Source organism: Podarcis melisellensis (assembly GCF_964234715.1).
Source record: "Podarcis melisellensis genome assembly, chromosome: 12".
In the NCBI taxonomy this organism is placed as follows: Eukaryota; Metazoa; Chordata; class Lepidosauria; order Squamata; family Lacertidae; genus Podarcis; species Podarcis melisellensis.
In genome coordinates this window covers 18770922-18787328 of record NC_138544.1, presented here as the reverse complement: position 1 = coordinate 18787328, position 16407 = coordinate 18770922, and the positions used below count along the sequence as shown (strand labels likewise).

General features: G+C 41.7%; 1 protein-coding gene across 9 annotated transcripts in view; it reads right to left on the bottom strand.

Annotated features, from left to right (window-relative positions):
• SLC4A7 (solute carrier family 4 member 7) overlaps positions 1-15544 on the bottom strand; it is a 69658-nt gene extending 54114 nt beyond the window's left edge. The window contains exons 1-2 of one of the 9 annotated variants that reach the window (XM_081883136.1): positions 13434-15544; positions 10980-11018 (exon numbers count right to left, since the gene is read on the bottom strand). In XM_081883136.1, the coding sequence (XP_081739262.1) occupies positions 10980-11018; positions 13434-13481 (87 nt within the window). In that variant the 5' untranslated portion in view covers positions 13482-15544. The remainder of the gene's footprint in view (positions 1-10979; positions 11019-13433) is intronic. The other 8 variants (XM_081883138.1, XM_081883139.1, XM_081883142.1 and 5 more) reach the window with 8 other exon arrangements.
• Positions 15545-16407: the final 863 nt, after the last annotated feature.

Here is a 16407-nt window from a genome sequence, read left to right as displayed (position 1 = left end):
CTATCATGAGTTCTGTTCTAGCCACTTTAAAATGTTATTTATTTGAAAGAAGTATTTACCAGCTCCTTGTCTATATGTGTTCCTTCCATGCTGATGCTGAAGAAATGGAGAATGCCCTTGTGCAAGTTTGCAGTGCTATGAGCCTGAAGAAACCAGACCACACATAACTACTTTATAACAGTACAGCCAACACAGATGTACAGCTGTATAAATCACTCTGTTGTAGCCAGTTATCTTGTAAAGATACTTAGTCTTCCAGGCCAGTAACTACATCCAGCACAGGTCACATAATAACAGAATTGAGGAACATGGCATGCCTTCAATTCCCACCAAGGGAACACCAAAAAAGGAATTGAAACTATGTGGTTTGTGACTTAACGTTTAGCTACAGCAGTAGCTAAAAACGGCCTGCAATATGAATGTTTTGCTGTTAAGGCCCAAGGTTTTATCGTCACTGTGTTTGACTCAACTCCCCAAACTAAAAAAGGTCTCAAACACTGTACACATTTATATATTCATAAAAGCCAATTTTCTAGTTACGTGGAGCCTGAAAAGCTCTCTTGGGGATCTATAAAAAGTACTGCAGGTGGGAGGGTGGGGGAAGGAAGATCAATTCCCATTACAGAGCAGATGCCAAGAATCATTTTTCAAACTATAGCTTCTAAGGAACAAAATATAAGGTACAAGTTCCTACATACATATGTTTAGTTTGCACATAACACTAAACCATTTGATAGATACATGAGCAGGCTTCTGTGCTCTCCCCCTCCCCTTTCCTCCTGCCACGTAGACAGGAAGAGGACTTTGCTAAAAACTATCCTGTCGTTATGTAAGAAACCAAAATTGTGGTTTATAACTAATTTTGGTCTTCTTAACAATACACTTTCTTACCCCAGAGTTTAAGAACATAAGGCTGACATCCAATTCTTATAGCAGCCAATCAGATGCCTATAGGAAGCCCTCAAGCAGGCCATCAGTGCAACAGCACTCTGCCCATCTGAGATTACCAGCAACTGGTAATCAGAGGCATATTGCTTCTGACAGTGGAGGCAGAACATAGGCAAAATGGCTAGAAACCAATGACAGCCTTACCCTTCATGATTTTGACCTAATCAAGTTTCAAAGGCATCCAACTTGGTGGACTTCACTACCTCTTTGGGCCTGGTGTTTCCACCCACAGCAACTCTGTGGAGTCTGCCCTTTTGAGGATTTCTATCTTGCTGGACTTTATGCCCTCTTTGAGGTATGGGATTACAGCACCTCCAGCACAACCTTCCCTGTCTTTCCTATATACTGTTTAATAGCGATAACCAGGTCTAACAGGGATTTTTTCCCCAGTCCACCAAGTTTCCCTTATGTCCATTATAGCTATGCTCTTCTCTCAAAATCAAGGACTCTAGCTAATGTTCATTTTTGCTCACAGGCTTCTAGCAGTAGCATATAAACACCCATAACTAGTGTGTTTGGTCTTTGGAATATGGGTTTTACCCTATGGTGCCTTTGCTTCTCTAATAGTTAGCATGTGCCCCTGCTTTCTCAATGCCTCGCTGTACCCATCCCCCATTTGAAAAATGATAAACATTTTACTCCTCATCCCTGGAATGAAATGGCCCCCACCCTATTAGTTTAAAGGCTGCTCTGCCACATTTTTTATTTTAAGGACCAAATGCAAAACAAGAAGTAACCATAATGTTAACCAAGGACCAGGTTATTATATTACTAATACCTGGTTCTTAAACTAGATTCCTAAAATAGAATGGAACATTTTATAAACACAGCCTTAAAAGGCTACACCGAAAAAGGATAACTGTTTAACGAGTGCATTTTTTACAAAGCCAAATTTCAAATCTGCACATTTGCTATACCACGCATAAATATACAGTAATGCAAGGCTGAGAAGTATGATGTAATCTTTACAGTTGGGGCTGTTTAATTATTGTTTATAATACTTATAAACCACTTCAAAAAATTTAAATCCCTGAATGATATACAAAAGTATATCTATGTGTGTGTGCACGTGAGCAAATATCTATTGTCAAACTTAAAACAAATGGTGAATTCCCTTAAAAATAAAGAGTTTTTAGATACTATAATGTCAACTAATAAATTGACTGATGGTACATCATCAGCTTTCAAAGGAATGGAGCGGGGTGGGATGAACACACAGAGACACACATATACCTTCACAAGGTGACACACATTCTGGACAATGTCAGAAAAATTCAGCACCAGTGCTGAACATTGCTTTTTGTTTGTCATGTAATGCTCAGTCTTTCCTAAGTTCCTACAGATGTGAGAACTACTTTTGTTGAAAGCTTTCAAATATCACCTGCTTCTTACTTCTACCTAGACCAATGTGGTACTGCAGGAACTACTTCTCCATCTCCTCAAAAAAACAACAAAAACAACAACAACACAAAAACCCAGAGAGAATAAAGGTTTTAAGACTGTCACAAAACAATGCAGGCATGATAGAAAGAATCAAAAAGCCTGGTTCTGAAGTCCTCTACTGATCCACATACAGTCCTCATAGCTGTTCACTCTGTTATGCCACAGAGTAAAGGAAATGACAGAAGAGACAATTTTCAAACCGAGGGAAAAGACTGCTTTTGAAAGCTAGGTCCACATGACAGTGCTGTGCTCATTTAATGGAATAATTGAGTTGTTGCCACTGCCAACCTTAGTAAGTTGACTTGCACACTTTTATTCTTATCTGCTTATACTTATCTACCGAAATTATCCCAGTATGAACTTCTGAACCAGAGAGTGAAGGTTCTTGAAAACAAGTATTTAAAAAGTGCTAAAACAATAACAGAAGGAATATTTCAAACAGGGTAATTGACTTTTGGGAAATGTTGCTCATTTTTGTCCACTCTTTTAATATATGCCAATATTGATACACAGCACAAGAGCTGAGTGATAAATGTGATATATAGTTTATAAATGAAATGTGTTGAACCGCTTATTTTCAAACATATGTTTCTACTAATAAACTATTTCTGTGAGTTTTGTTTGGCTTTACTCAAGTTTTTGAAATATATGAAATACCTTCATGTTGTAAGGCACTGTTCTAAACATTTACAGGTACATTTGATTAACAACAAAATGTTTATTTGTTTGCTGCATTTATGTCCCACCTTTTTCTCCAAGGACCACAAGGTAGAATACAAAGTCCTCCCCACCTCCCACCAGAACCCTTTGACGTAGGGTAGGCTGAGAGGCAGTGTGGCTTGCCCATGGTCACCAAGTGAGCTTCATGGCTGAATGGAGATTGACAATTCATCCCTGTACACTGCCAGTGCTTGCATTTCCTTTATGAAAGAAATGATTTTACACATTTCAGTTTTTAAATACTGGGTGGGTAGACTCACCAACTATGAAGTCAAATGAAAGTATTAATCAAATAGCACGTGCACAGGAATTATTTCCAACATTGTAAAAATATATATACTATAGATGGTCTTGGGGACATTATAAAGAACATTTCCCAATATGTAATTCAGAAATCAGAAACCAAAGGTCCATTCTTTGGTATATGGGCTGGTACTAGGTAAATAGACTGACAGACAGAATGGCACAGGACCAGTACCAGCTCTATAGGTGGGAAAATGGAACTAAGGGTCCATTCTTTTCCATGTGGGCCAGTACTAGGTAAATGGGAATTTGGTTGTCAGACAGAATGACACAGGACCAACCCCATCCCTATAGGCAAATAATACAAAATTAATTTCAAATGGCTGGTGGTCACTATAATCAGAGACTGACAAGTGTGTGAGCAAGAACAGCTATATAATTAACTACGCAAGCTCTAGTGAGTGAAATATGTAAAAATTTCCATTTTGGCCTTTGGGGCCCTTGCTGTTTAGCAGCATATAATTAGATTTGTAAAAGGCCTGATATACCCGCTAAATTGATTTTAGTGTCTCTTGAACTGGAGAGGGAAGTGGGGGAAGAACCATTGTCCTTCAATTCAAAACATGCCACTTGTCTAGGGTATTCAAATATAGGCAAGAGTAATAGCCAAGAGTAATTAGAAATTGCATATCATATAATCTGATTTTAAGAGTCTATTTTTCACTACACTAAGCAGCTTGCAGTTTCCAAAACGCTGCTTAAGTAGATTCCATTACAGATGATTAATTTAAGTGAACACTAGCAGCAGTGTGACTTGAAGAAAGATAGTGCAGATACACTGAATGCATCAAGTCTCAACAAAGAGTGAAACAAATAGATTTTGTTCTTATAGAACTAGGTCAATCAGCAGAAGCACTTTTTGGCATTTCCAGCTTGGTCCTCCTTTCATCACTGTGACAGAACATACTGTACTAAGCTACTACTACTTCAGGAGTTAGGAATAGACTCTGTTTAGCATAGGCCTGTGCCACTTTAGCTTTACACTCAATAAAAATAAGAGAACTCAACTCACAATGTGTTCCTCTGAAGTATTGCTGATAGTATATCCCAAGCTTTCCTCTGAACCAGAGTACAACTCTAGACCTCAATTTCAAGCATGTTCTTTTGTGCACTAATCTAAATGTCATACAAATTGTCATATGAACTAAATGCATTCACCAGACATTCAAAATTTGAAAACATGAGTGCAGTTCTTAATTGCTTCTACAATCTCCCCTGACTAGGCAAAAGTGATTATTGCCAGAGCAAATAATAAATTATTTTCTTAAGAAGATCATCAGAGCTGCTGAAGGAAAAGAACTGTCAGGTAATGTCAGCCGCTCCTTTTCTCAATCTCCTGGCAACATAAAGCTAGCCTCAAGAATAAGCATCTTTTACCCTGCTGATATTATGACCACCTATGGAAGCAAGGCATTCCTCTTTTCTTGATTACAAACACACACTTTCACATTCATATAAATGGTCTCTCATTAGATCATCTGAAGCAAGCCTTGAGACTTTATTTCAGTATATTTTGAATCCAAAATACTGCATATGCTGTTCATCACTGTATTAAATATTCTATTGAATCCCATTGCTCACGAAGAATTAGTATCAAGTAATATTTTTAAATCACCTTATTTTTGCTATCAACACTAAACTCTACAGTCTGAAGAGGAACCACCACACATCCATATGTACCAGAAGCAAAGAAGCAAGTAATAATTTGGAATCATTATACAAAAGCTATTTGAATGCCTGTGATATGCTTCCAGTCACATTCCAAACACATATTTTATACACAAGCAGATATTTTAAAGAACACAATGACCCCACTTGCACTTAACACTAAGCTAAACCAGGGTTTGGCAGTAATCTGCAGGTTGCTCAAGCAAAGATCAAAGCTCTATTGCTCCTCACTCAGGTGTTCTGCGCTCAGCCGTTCTGCTCTCATGCTACCCAGGGAAAAGCCATGGTTTGGTAAAGCATTGCACCTGAATGTTGGGAGTGAGACAAGCAAGTCACAAGCTGTAAAAAAAATTGTTCTTGCCTTATCACTTGGAGTTTGTCTGAAGGTACAAACCACAAGCCTGGGTTTGAACACAATTTTAAGACAAATCATGGCTCAGAAGGAGCACTGTGGCTGCAAACTTTGCTCCAACAACCTGCATGTATTCTCATTCATGCTAAGTCATGGTTTGGCTTTCTGTGCTAACTAGATCACTGCCTAGGTTCATTACCTGTTGCAGCACCCTTTCTGCTATTAGCACAAGTGCACTTCAATTTCCATAGATGTCAAACTAGTTAAGTTTTATTTGTAGTTGAAGTATGATCCGTGTATCCTGTCCACACACACTTTAATTACCCCACAACACACTGAAGGCTTTATATATGAAGAAAAGAATAGCTGTATCTATTCACAAGTATGGCTTATTGCCATGACCAAGATACTAGCTTCAGGAGTGCCAAGTGTGCAGTGTAATCTGACACATCTACAGTGGTACCTCGTTTTGAGTCCGTCCCGTTTAGGGTCCACTTCATCCAACGTCTGTGGCAAACCCGGAAGTACCGAAACTGGGTACTTCCGGGTTTGCCGCATGCGTAGAAGTGCTAAATCACGCTTCGTGCATGCGCAGAGCAGCACTTTGTTGAGTGTCCCTTTCGTTGAGCATCCAGGGCTCCGGAACAAATTCCAGATGCAAAGGGAGGAACGACTGTACTCAGAAGTCAAATCAGAGACTCACAGAACTATAGAGCTGGAAGGGATCCCTGAGGGTCATCTAATCCAACCCCCTATGCAGGAATCTCAACTAGATCATACATGACAGGTGGCCATCCGGCCTCTGCTTAAAAACCTCCAAGGATGAAGAGTCCACCACTTCTCATGGGAGGCTGTTCTACTGTCGAACAGCTCTTAGTGACAGAAAGTTCTTCCTGTTCCTGTCAGAGTGTATATTCTTGTAACTTGAATCTATTATTTCGGGTCCTAGCCTCCAGAACAGGAGAAAACACTCAATCCTCCATGTGACTGCCCTTTAGATACTTGAAGGTTGCTATCATATATGTTCTCAGTCTCCTCTTTACCAAGCTAAACAGATCCAACTCCCTCAACTGTTCCTCATAAGGCTTGGTTTCCAGACTCTTGATTATCTTGGTCAACCTCCTCTGCACACATTCCTTCTTAAATCATAGTGCCCCAAACTGGAGACTGTACTCCAGGTATGGTCTGTTTGACCAAGGCAGAATAGAGCAGGACTATTATTTCTCTTGGTCAGGACACTATACTTCTGTTGATGCAGCTTAAAATAACATTAGTTTTGTTGCTGTTGTTGCAGCATCATACTATAAATTCATGTTAAACTTGTGATCTACTAAGACCCCTAGATCCTTTTCACAAGTCCTACTGGTAAACCAGATGTCACAAAATCACAGAGTTGGAAGGGACCTACCTCCATTTTATATTTTTGCAGCTGGTTCTTCCTGCCTAAGTGTAGAACCTGACATCTGTCCCTCTTGAAATTCATTTTGGTCCAGTTCTCCAGTCTGTTAAGGTCATCTTGAATCCAGATAATGTCTTCAGTGGCTTTGGCTACCCCTCCTAGTTTGGTATCATCTGCAAATTTGATGAGCATCCCCTCAATTCCTTCATCCAAGTTGTTTATAATGAATTTGAACAACAACAGGCCTAGGGCAGTACCCTGAGGCACCCCACTTGTCAGTTTTTCCAAGATAATGAGTTAATGAGCATTTCCCCATCTTCTCCAAGCAAGGGACCTACTACTTGATTGTTCTTCCTCTTGCTTTGAACATAGCCACAAAAACCTTTTTTATTTCTAACCCAGGGGTCAGCAAACTTTTTCAGCAGGGGTCCAGTCCACTGTCCCTCAGACCTTGTGGGGGGCCGGACTATATTGGGGGGTAGGAACGAATTCCTATGCCCCACAAATAACCCAGAGATGCATTTTAAATAAAAGGGCACATTCTACTCATGTAAAAATACACTGATTCCCAGACCAAACACATGCCAGATTTAGAAGGCGATTGGGCCAGATCCGGCCCCCGGACCTTAGTTTGCCTACCCATGTTCTAACCTCTCTTGCAAGCCTGAGTTCATTCTGAGCTCTGGCCCATCTTACCTTGGCTATTTGTGTATATTCTTCCTTCATGATTTCTTCTTTATTCACTACTTACATCTCAGCTCATCTAAAACTTCCAACTGAGTTCAATGGGGCTTATTCCCAGGTAATTATGTATAAAATTACAGCCTAAAATGTTATAAATGAAGCCCTCACTGGCTTGCCACATATTATGTGTATTTTCGTAACACAGGATTTCTCTTAACCAAGATATGAGAGCAGTGCCCTCTAGTGCCTCTGCAACAGAACATCCTATATTTGTAAAAGCAAACTAAACCATAAACAACAAAAATTCTCACTGAAGCAGAGGCACCTCTAAGCTATGTTTCAACTTGAAGTGAGATATATCATTATTTGGAAGTTTTTGTAAACTGCATATTCAAATATGTTAGAAGTCCTGAGCTGACATTCCCAGCCTTCATTTTAAAAAGGAGATGGGGTGAGGGGGCCAACAAGAACACATCTCAAAATTACCCAAGTCAGAAATGGCAGAAGTAGAACGGAACATATTATGAGTGAGCAATTTTGCTCAAAGGTTTTCAGCAGCTGAACTGTACCAAGCTACCTCTTGTCAGAATCTTACTAGGCAGGTCAAATAGTTTCTAACCATTTTATGCAAGCCCTGGTCCTTCACCTAAGAAATTCTTTGTTATTTTGCATGTCCCATCAGTTCCCCACCCCCCAGCCCTCCATCATCAACAAAATTAAGGCAAACACAGAGACACAACAAATAATTTTGTAGGCAAGAAATGATTCTCAAAGATTCTCAAAAAGGAAGTTTATATTTTCAGAAAGGCAGAAGGAAGCAACTATACACCTCTATCAAGAGAACTTCAGAGCATTAGGCCTTGTCCTAGCAGGGACTACCAGTAATTTAGAATCCCCATGGGATGTAATAAAGATCAGGTCGTCATCAGAAAGTCTCAAATGCTAGGTGGGTGCTTATATGAGAGTCTTATATTAGAAAAAACTCCTTGACCTATCTACTGAATTTGAATGAATTGATGATGCTATTATTCTCCTCTGCCTCTCCTCTTAGGGCTTCCCTGGCATTAGCCTTCTTAATTCCCCTCTCTTCTCTGCATCTCATTTGAGGATTTTTTTATTAATCTATCCTGCTTCTATTAAGATAAGAGCTTCTATGCACCATAAAATAATCCATCACATGATTCTCTTCAGTGTAGTCCTAGACCTAGGCCATCAAAATCAATATTAAGTTTTGTCATTATTTTCAGTGGGGTATCTGCAAGCTAACTCTTGAGCAAGATAAAACCAATGCACACAGTGTCATATGTGGATTTGTAATCCTATTCTTACACTTCAGGCTATTTTATAGAGCTGCATATTATCTAGAATTGTGTTTACAATTACTTACAAGGTTAGCTAAAACTCACTCAAGGTGCAAAATAAAGTTAGAATTATTGTCAAGAACCATGAAATTCGGCTTAGCAAAATGTTTCGTTCAAAAGGTGTCTGGATTAAGTCCTCAGCTAATACCCTTTCTTATTTTCACTAGTTTAGAAATTAGTTTAGAAGAACAAGTAGATTTGTTATTGCAAATGAAGTACATAACCTCAATTTAGCTGGCTTTTGGAAGAGTCAATAAAAAGAACAACAACAAAAAATATGACAACATTGCAACCAAATGTTTTAAGCCAAAATACTTAACTCCTGTGAGAATGATGAAGAACCAACCTCATAACGGAGTAATGACTGAATGTGATTTATGAAGGACAATGCCATCAGGTGACAAGTTTGTGTAATTCTATAGCAGGAACCCATATGTACAAGCTATTTTGAGTTAAGACATTTTTTTCTGGCACACACGTCTGTGAAATCCTATGCACTGTCCCACTATTAGCTAACAAAATAAAACACAAGGCACAATATGCGTATACAGGGAAGTCAGAGCAAAAGCAGGTAGAAAATATTTCACCCAATGTATTTTCATCATATTTGGGGGGGGGACTATTCCAGCTATATTCAGTTGTATAAACAAGAGCTAAATAGCACTGCACAAATACATATAGTTCCTTGCCTTTTTAGGATAGCCTGGCATTTATTAATTTCAGTACTGCATTTTTAGACAGCTATATAAAGGCAGCCATGACTTTTTGAAATATTAAATGGTAATTGTGTTGAATCAAACCAGAGGGAAATGTTCTACATTAGAATCTGAAGAATTCCATCCTTATCTCAGGTTCATTAAATGCTAGGAAATTATCTAGTTCACTTATTAGTTCCTTTCATCTTCTTAATCTCCAACAGAACAGAAAACAGATTAGCATGCAAGCAAAGAGAGGAACCCTCTTCCCAGCAAGTTCATCCTTTCTTGTTCCACCTACTTCAGGTAACTCAAAAAGAGGCGAGTGCTGTGCTTACTAGTAGGCCATGGGGTGAAGTTCACCCCTTTCTCTCATATCCAATAGCCACCTGGTACAGCTAATTGCAGCCATGGACACGGATGCACCTACATGAATCATCAGTGCAGAAGAGAATAGTAATAAATAATTAAAGCTATTTTAGTGGATTGGTTAGTTTAAGATTGATTATATGACCCTCAACAGATACTGTAGGAAGCTGTAGGCTCGTTTCAACTGTTCCAAAAATACCCTCGCAGATTTCCAAGAACAGATTTCTGAGAAGCACTCAGGATGCTATAGATATATAGATTATAATATGCAGGATCCTACATATGTATAAGGAGCAGTAAGATTTGCTTGTCTTCCTAGGGCATTCACACTTAATGATTTATCATAAGTGCCGGATAAAATGTGATGTTGTCTTTTACTTTCAAGGAATTTTCATATTAGTCGATAGGAAACCCTCCAAAAAGTTAGCATGCAAGACGCTTCATCAGAAGATCAACACAGATCCAACCTCTAGCAAAACATTAAATCCTAATGCTGGCATATTCCACAGAAAGGTTGCCTGAGAAGGATGGTTAATATTACCTGTGAAGTATTATTAGTACTTGTAATACTACTGTGAAAGCCTCCAGATAGGTTCAGAAAACCTATACAGTATGTGGTGCTTCAAACGTTAAATGCTAAAAAATGCCTGATCAAAAATCATTGGCACAAAGCAAAAAAGTAGGTGCAATTGAACATTCTAGAACTACACGTAGCTGAAGAGCTAATTGTTGCAAAAAGGAAATACGCACAGGTCTACATCCGTTTCATTATAAAAACACTTTCATATTAAAATAAATGAGTGCTCTTTTCTTCCTAGACAGGAAAAGAGAACTAGGCAGACCACAATCTATGTAAGCTTATGAGAACAGGGACCATTAACCCTCTCCATGATTGTAAAACCAAATCCAATCTTCTCTAGCATCTTTCAGTGAATATATCATAGTCTCCTATGTAGAAATATATCTTAAAAGTAAATGTAGCAATTCAATTTTTGTAGTCATGCATTTCTCTACTCAAAAGATTAATGGGCCCCCACCTCCTTCAAGAAGCTGGAACGACCGTCTCCTTCTGTAATCTGTAAGAATTCAAAAGATGCAAAATTATTCCCTCAAAAAACTATTATGACCAAAACCAAAACAAAATATATTTGCAACAGATTACTCATATTCAGCATAATGAGAGGATAGCCAAAGAACGCAAGAAGCCACAGGGTCAAAGGAACCACTACAGAATCAGCAATCAGATCAAATGCATCCTCCCTTTCTTAGACACTACCCTTCCCAGAGTAACATTCTGCTTGTCTGCTGTCAGACACTTAGCCCTAGTTACAAGCAACACTCAGATGAGGCAAGGTGGAGGGCAGAGGTGGTATATAAATGAAAGCAGTGCTAAGATGAGAGACCTGAACCCCTGCCCAATGAAAACTGCTATAGCTGTGGAGGTTTTCCACACCAGAAGCCTTGGCAAACAACTGGGCAAGTAACTTTTAGAGATACACTCCAGGCAAAAAACCTGGCATGGTTTCCAAGTGTCACTTCTGTGTGCCAGCTGAATATCAAAAAGATCAGACATTACTGTATTTGGATTTAAGGACATCTACTAACCACAGGAAAGGAACAAATCCTGTGGCTCCCCCCCCCCCCTTGTTTGTGGCTGCTGGCAAAACTGAAGCTAAAGACTCTTGACTCTTTGTCCAAGAGATCTTAGGAGCCCTACTTTTGTTCCCCTCATCATAGATCAGGAGTGATAACTCTTTTTCTATTACTGTCTTTTGCGCAAGTTAGCATTTTTTATTATGCCACCTCCAGTGTGCAAAAACCACACATTTGACATTTATTTACTTTGATTTAAATAGGCATACTCTAATTAATACATAGTTCAATACTACCCACAATGTAGTCCACCACAACTGTTTTACCGAAAAACGAAAAAATAGACCACTACCTTTCTACATAGATTATATCAAACAATTTGCTGTAGATGTGCAGCAATCAAGTTAAATGCAGTACTTAAATTGTTTGCCACGTGGTACTAATACATATTACTCTTCAGTGAACAAGCCAAATGATGTAGAGGGAAAGCTTTTACACTAGGTTGTTCACTCGCTTAACTTCGTTTGCTATCAGAAGAGCTCTCCATCTTCTAGTGCCATTTAAAACTAGATTATCTGCCCCGGCACAGTCCCAAGGAACCTTGGGAATGAACGCAACCTTAGCGGCAGGACAAAGTCATGGAAACACTCAATAAAATTCCTGGCTAACTCATCTAAAACGCAAGGGGGCAAAAAAAAAAATCTGTGATGAACCACTAATGTTTTTTTCCCTAGTACCACTTTAAAAAGCGGGGAAGGGTAGGGTGGCGGGGAAGAGACAGACTGCGCCTCATTTCACCCCCAGCCATGAAAGGAAGTAAAGTGAATCACTGCTGAGTTATCTGCCACTTCCTTGAGCTCTGAGGACAAAAGAGCTGCTTCGGGTTAGCCATGTGTTTGCACTCACAAAGGAGTCAAGAGGAGCAGGAGGACCGAAGGCAACTCACCGGAGATGCCCCTACCTCGCCTGCTGCACTGTGCCCAGGACACATGTCCTTTTTATTATTATTATTATTATTATTATTATTATTATTATTATTAGTTCCCATAGGACAGCAGAGGCCAGCTCTGACCCGCTGCAGCCTGCCCATTATGTCTCCTCCTTTACCCCGTTTGACACTTCCCAGCCCGAATGAAGGGAGCACGTTAGAAGGGTAAGAGGGAGAAGGGGGGGGGGAGCTTCGAACAAAGAACCAGGCTCCCCCCCCCTCCCTCTCTGCCCACCCCTCACCCTATCAAGAGCTCTTGCCTGAACAAAAGCAAGGAGCCCAGACCAGCAGGAGCTGGTTGTTGGAAAGGAAGGAGACGCGCGCCTCCCTCCATTTCCTCACACGCGCCAAGTGGAGGATTCATTCGGCGGAGATGATGCTGAAGCGAAATGTTTCCATGAGCAAGAAAACCGCCCCCCCCCGCGCACACCCTCAAGTCTTAATTCCATCCACGTGTCACAACATTATTGCTCCTGTTGTTGTTGTTGTTAGTAGTGTTTGGCTGCGGAGATGAAGGGGGGGGGAGAGGAAGCGCGAAGTGGAAGGAAGGGCTGAGGGGAGGCGAGAGAGAGAGAGACTGACACCTGTCGGTTTGTGTGTGTGAGGGGGAGACTCGAGACCGGAAAGAAAAGAGCGCCTGGCTTTGTGTCGCCTCCTCGGGCATTAATCCGGCGCCGCTTCCCCGTCACAGAGCCAGGGAGCCCAGTGAGGCGCCCGGCGGGGCTCCGCCCCCACAAAGAGGCGCAGCGGCGGCGGCGGCGGCAACGGCCGCCCGAGCCCTCAGCCCAGGGGAAAGGCGGGAGAGATAAAGGGGCGCGAGCGCCTCCCTCCACGTCCCCCCTCCCTCCCTCCCTCCCTCGCGCGCAACCGCCAACTGCCATCCCGCTTCCTCCCGCCGCTCTTCAGTTACCGTTGTGAGTAGCGGTCTCATCTGCTCCCCTGACCGCTCCTCCTCCATGGTGCAGGGCTCGGGAGGAGAGAGGGTGGCTGCGCTGGAAGGAATAATAGTACTGGTACTACTATTACTACTACCAGCCGGCACTGTTCCTTCTTCTGTCGTCGACGTCGGCAGCACAACGAAGCTCCTGACTCGGCCGGCCGCTTTTTTTCTCTTTCCCTTTTTTGCTCTCGCCGGGAGCCGCGCCGGCTCTACGCTTGGCCGCGCCCCTCGCCCGCCTGCGCGACTGGCAGCAGCGCCGACCAATCGGCGCGGGAATGCGGCTCCTCCTCCTCCTCCTCCTGGGCCGGAGGGATGACGCGGAGAGGCGAGGCGGCTCTCTCTCTCTCTCTTCAGAGGCAGAGGGGGATTTACGGCGCGACCTTCCTCCTCCTCACTCAAGGGGAGCCCTTCATGCAGGGCGGCGCTGCCTCTCCGTCCCCGCCCCGTGCACGCTGCTGCTTAGAAGTAAAAGTCCCTCCCGAGTACACAGAATACACACACAAACACGAGAAAAATCGAGGGAGGGGGAATAAATTGCTTCAGGGGGTTGTCTGAATAGGCGTCGACGGTGCTTGAGAGGCAATGTGGGGCGTTTTTAACCACATCCCTTCGTGGCCCGAGGAAGAATGAATAGCTGTGCGAAGCCCTTGGAAGCCGCTCAGGCAATCTTGCTTTCACAGTTTAAAACGGACCCCTTGAGGGGAAATAAAAAAATAAAACCTGCGGTCCTAGTCCACGCACGCGAACATACCACTATGGCGGATGAGATCATTAGGTGTGTTCCCCTCACCCCCCATAACGTTAAATGGCTGCTTCGGAGGCCGAAGTAACTCGGTGGATGAGTAGGAGCCAAACGGTGTGGTCCTACATACGGGTTTGTATTCGGAAAAAGCTGCCACTGAGTCCTCCACCCTCTTGGTTTTCAGCCAGGGCCGGCCCACCCATGAGGCAAAGGGAGGCGACCGCCTCAGGCAGTAGGATGCACAATGGGGCAGCAGGTCCCCCTGCAGAGCTGAGCCTCAGAGAGGAAGGGATCAGATGCACACAGGAGTAAAGTGCATCCATATAGGAAGAAGCCGATATGGATATTTGTAACTGAGTCAGATTCCAAGGTGCAGATATAAGCAGTGATTTTTTTTCTGGGGGGGCGCATACCCCTAAACATTTTGTGAATCTAAGTTTGGCCTCATTGAGCGGCAGTATTTCAATATGAGCGGGGAAATGAGAGTACCCCTAAACATTTTTTTAAGGGAAAAAAGCACTGGATATAAGGTTGCCAGACATCTGGAATTTCCCGGACATACGCAGAACACTGTGGTTGGAAGCAGCGCCTGGGCGAAAATCGTCCAAAAAATAAAATGTCCGGGGAAATCTGGACGTAATGCTACCCATATTGGCAGCATTGTTTTTGCCAATTCTCCTTTAAAAATTAGCTCAAAAACATGGTGGTGGTGTTTTTTTAGCAAGCAAAACAAAAAGCTCAACAACTTTGCCCAAAAAAGCTCAATGACTTTTGTGTCCCGATTTTCAATTTTTGAAACGTGGCAACCCAGTAGGCTACTATAGGAACGTGCTTTATACTGGCTCAGCCTACTTGTCTGTCTTCCCCAATATTGCTACTCCATCTCATGGTGCCTCTTCAGGTGTTTTCACCAGGCCTGCTGAACTGAGATCCTTTTGTTCAGGGCAACCCTCCGATGCTGTTGGAACTTGGACTCCAACTCCCATCCGCCCCAGCCAGTCTGGCCAACGATTAGAGGTGATGGGAGTTGTAGTTCAGCAAAAATTGGAGGTTCACAGAGTCCCCTTCCCTGCTTTAAGTAGAGATCCATGTTTTCCTCCATTCCACCCAATGGTTCCTATATTCACCTTTTGATTTCCAAAAATGCACTTCTTAATCAATATTATTCACAAATGATATGAGAAAGGGGGTGGGAAGCTTGATAGGGCATGGGAAAAGAAATACCTATTTAATGAAGCAGCTATGTATTAGTTTAATATGATTCATAATACCACACTTTAAGATGCACTTTCTAATAAATATATGACTTGAATGAAATGAGAAGGGGGAGCAGAGTGGTAGCAAGGACTTGTGATGGAATAAAAAGCTGTGTAATGAAACAACTATGTATCAATTTAGTATTATTTAATAATTTTAATGGCATATTTTAGAGTACAGGGGCTTCATGGGTTGACCAATAGTGACTCGCTCAGTAAACTAAATGGTTGAACGGAGATTTGAACCTCGGTATTCTGGGTCAAAACCTAATATTGTAACAGTACACATCAGTGCTGCTGGGTTTATATATGCAGTACCTAAGCACTGCATTATCATAATTAATTAATTACAATACTCAGATCAAAATTTAAAATGTATTGCATTGTTTCCTAAGTTCAAGGTGTCACAGGAACAGCATTGCACAAGATAACATTCTCTTTCCCACGAGAGTCTGTTTTGGGAGAACATGTTCTTCCCACACATGGACTCCTTGCACTGCTTCAGGGAGTGACCTCACTCTTAGCAGCTGCATAGCCAATTTACAAATGAGTTTGGACAACCTTTTGGCTCAGTATAAAGCACCCAATTAAGTCTATGTCAGTTCTCTAAATGTTTAAAATGTTTCCGGAATTAATGTTTCCACTTTGATGCCATCAGGCTTCTCAGTCCATCAGAACTCCTCCCCAGCCTTCATTTAGAACTCGTAATTCTGTTAAATTCTCTTGGGAGCTGGTATTGTTAGCATGCCATGGGTCTTGGTCAGTGGTACATAAAAGACAAATGTGGTCAATACTCTCTTTCCCTGTTGGATCCGTATCCATCAGCTTGTCATTATTTATATGTATTTATTTATTACATTTATATATGCTGCCCTTTCTGCAAGGAACTCAAGGCAAGATAGATAGTTCTCTCTCCCAGCACTAGCAGTATCATTTTATAATCACA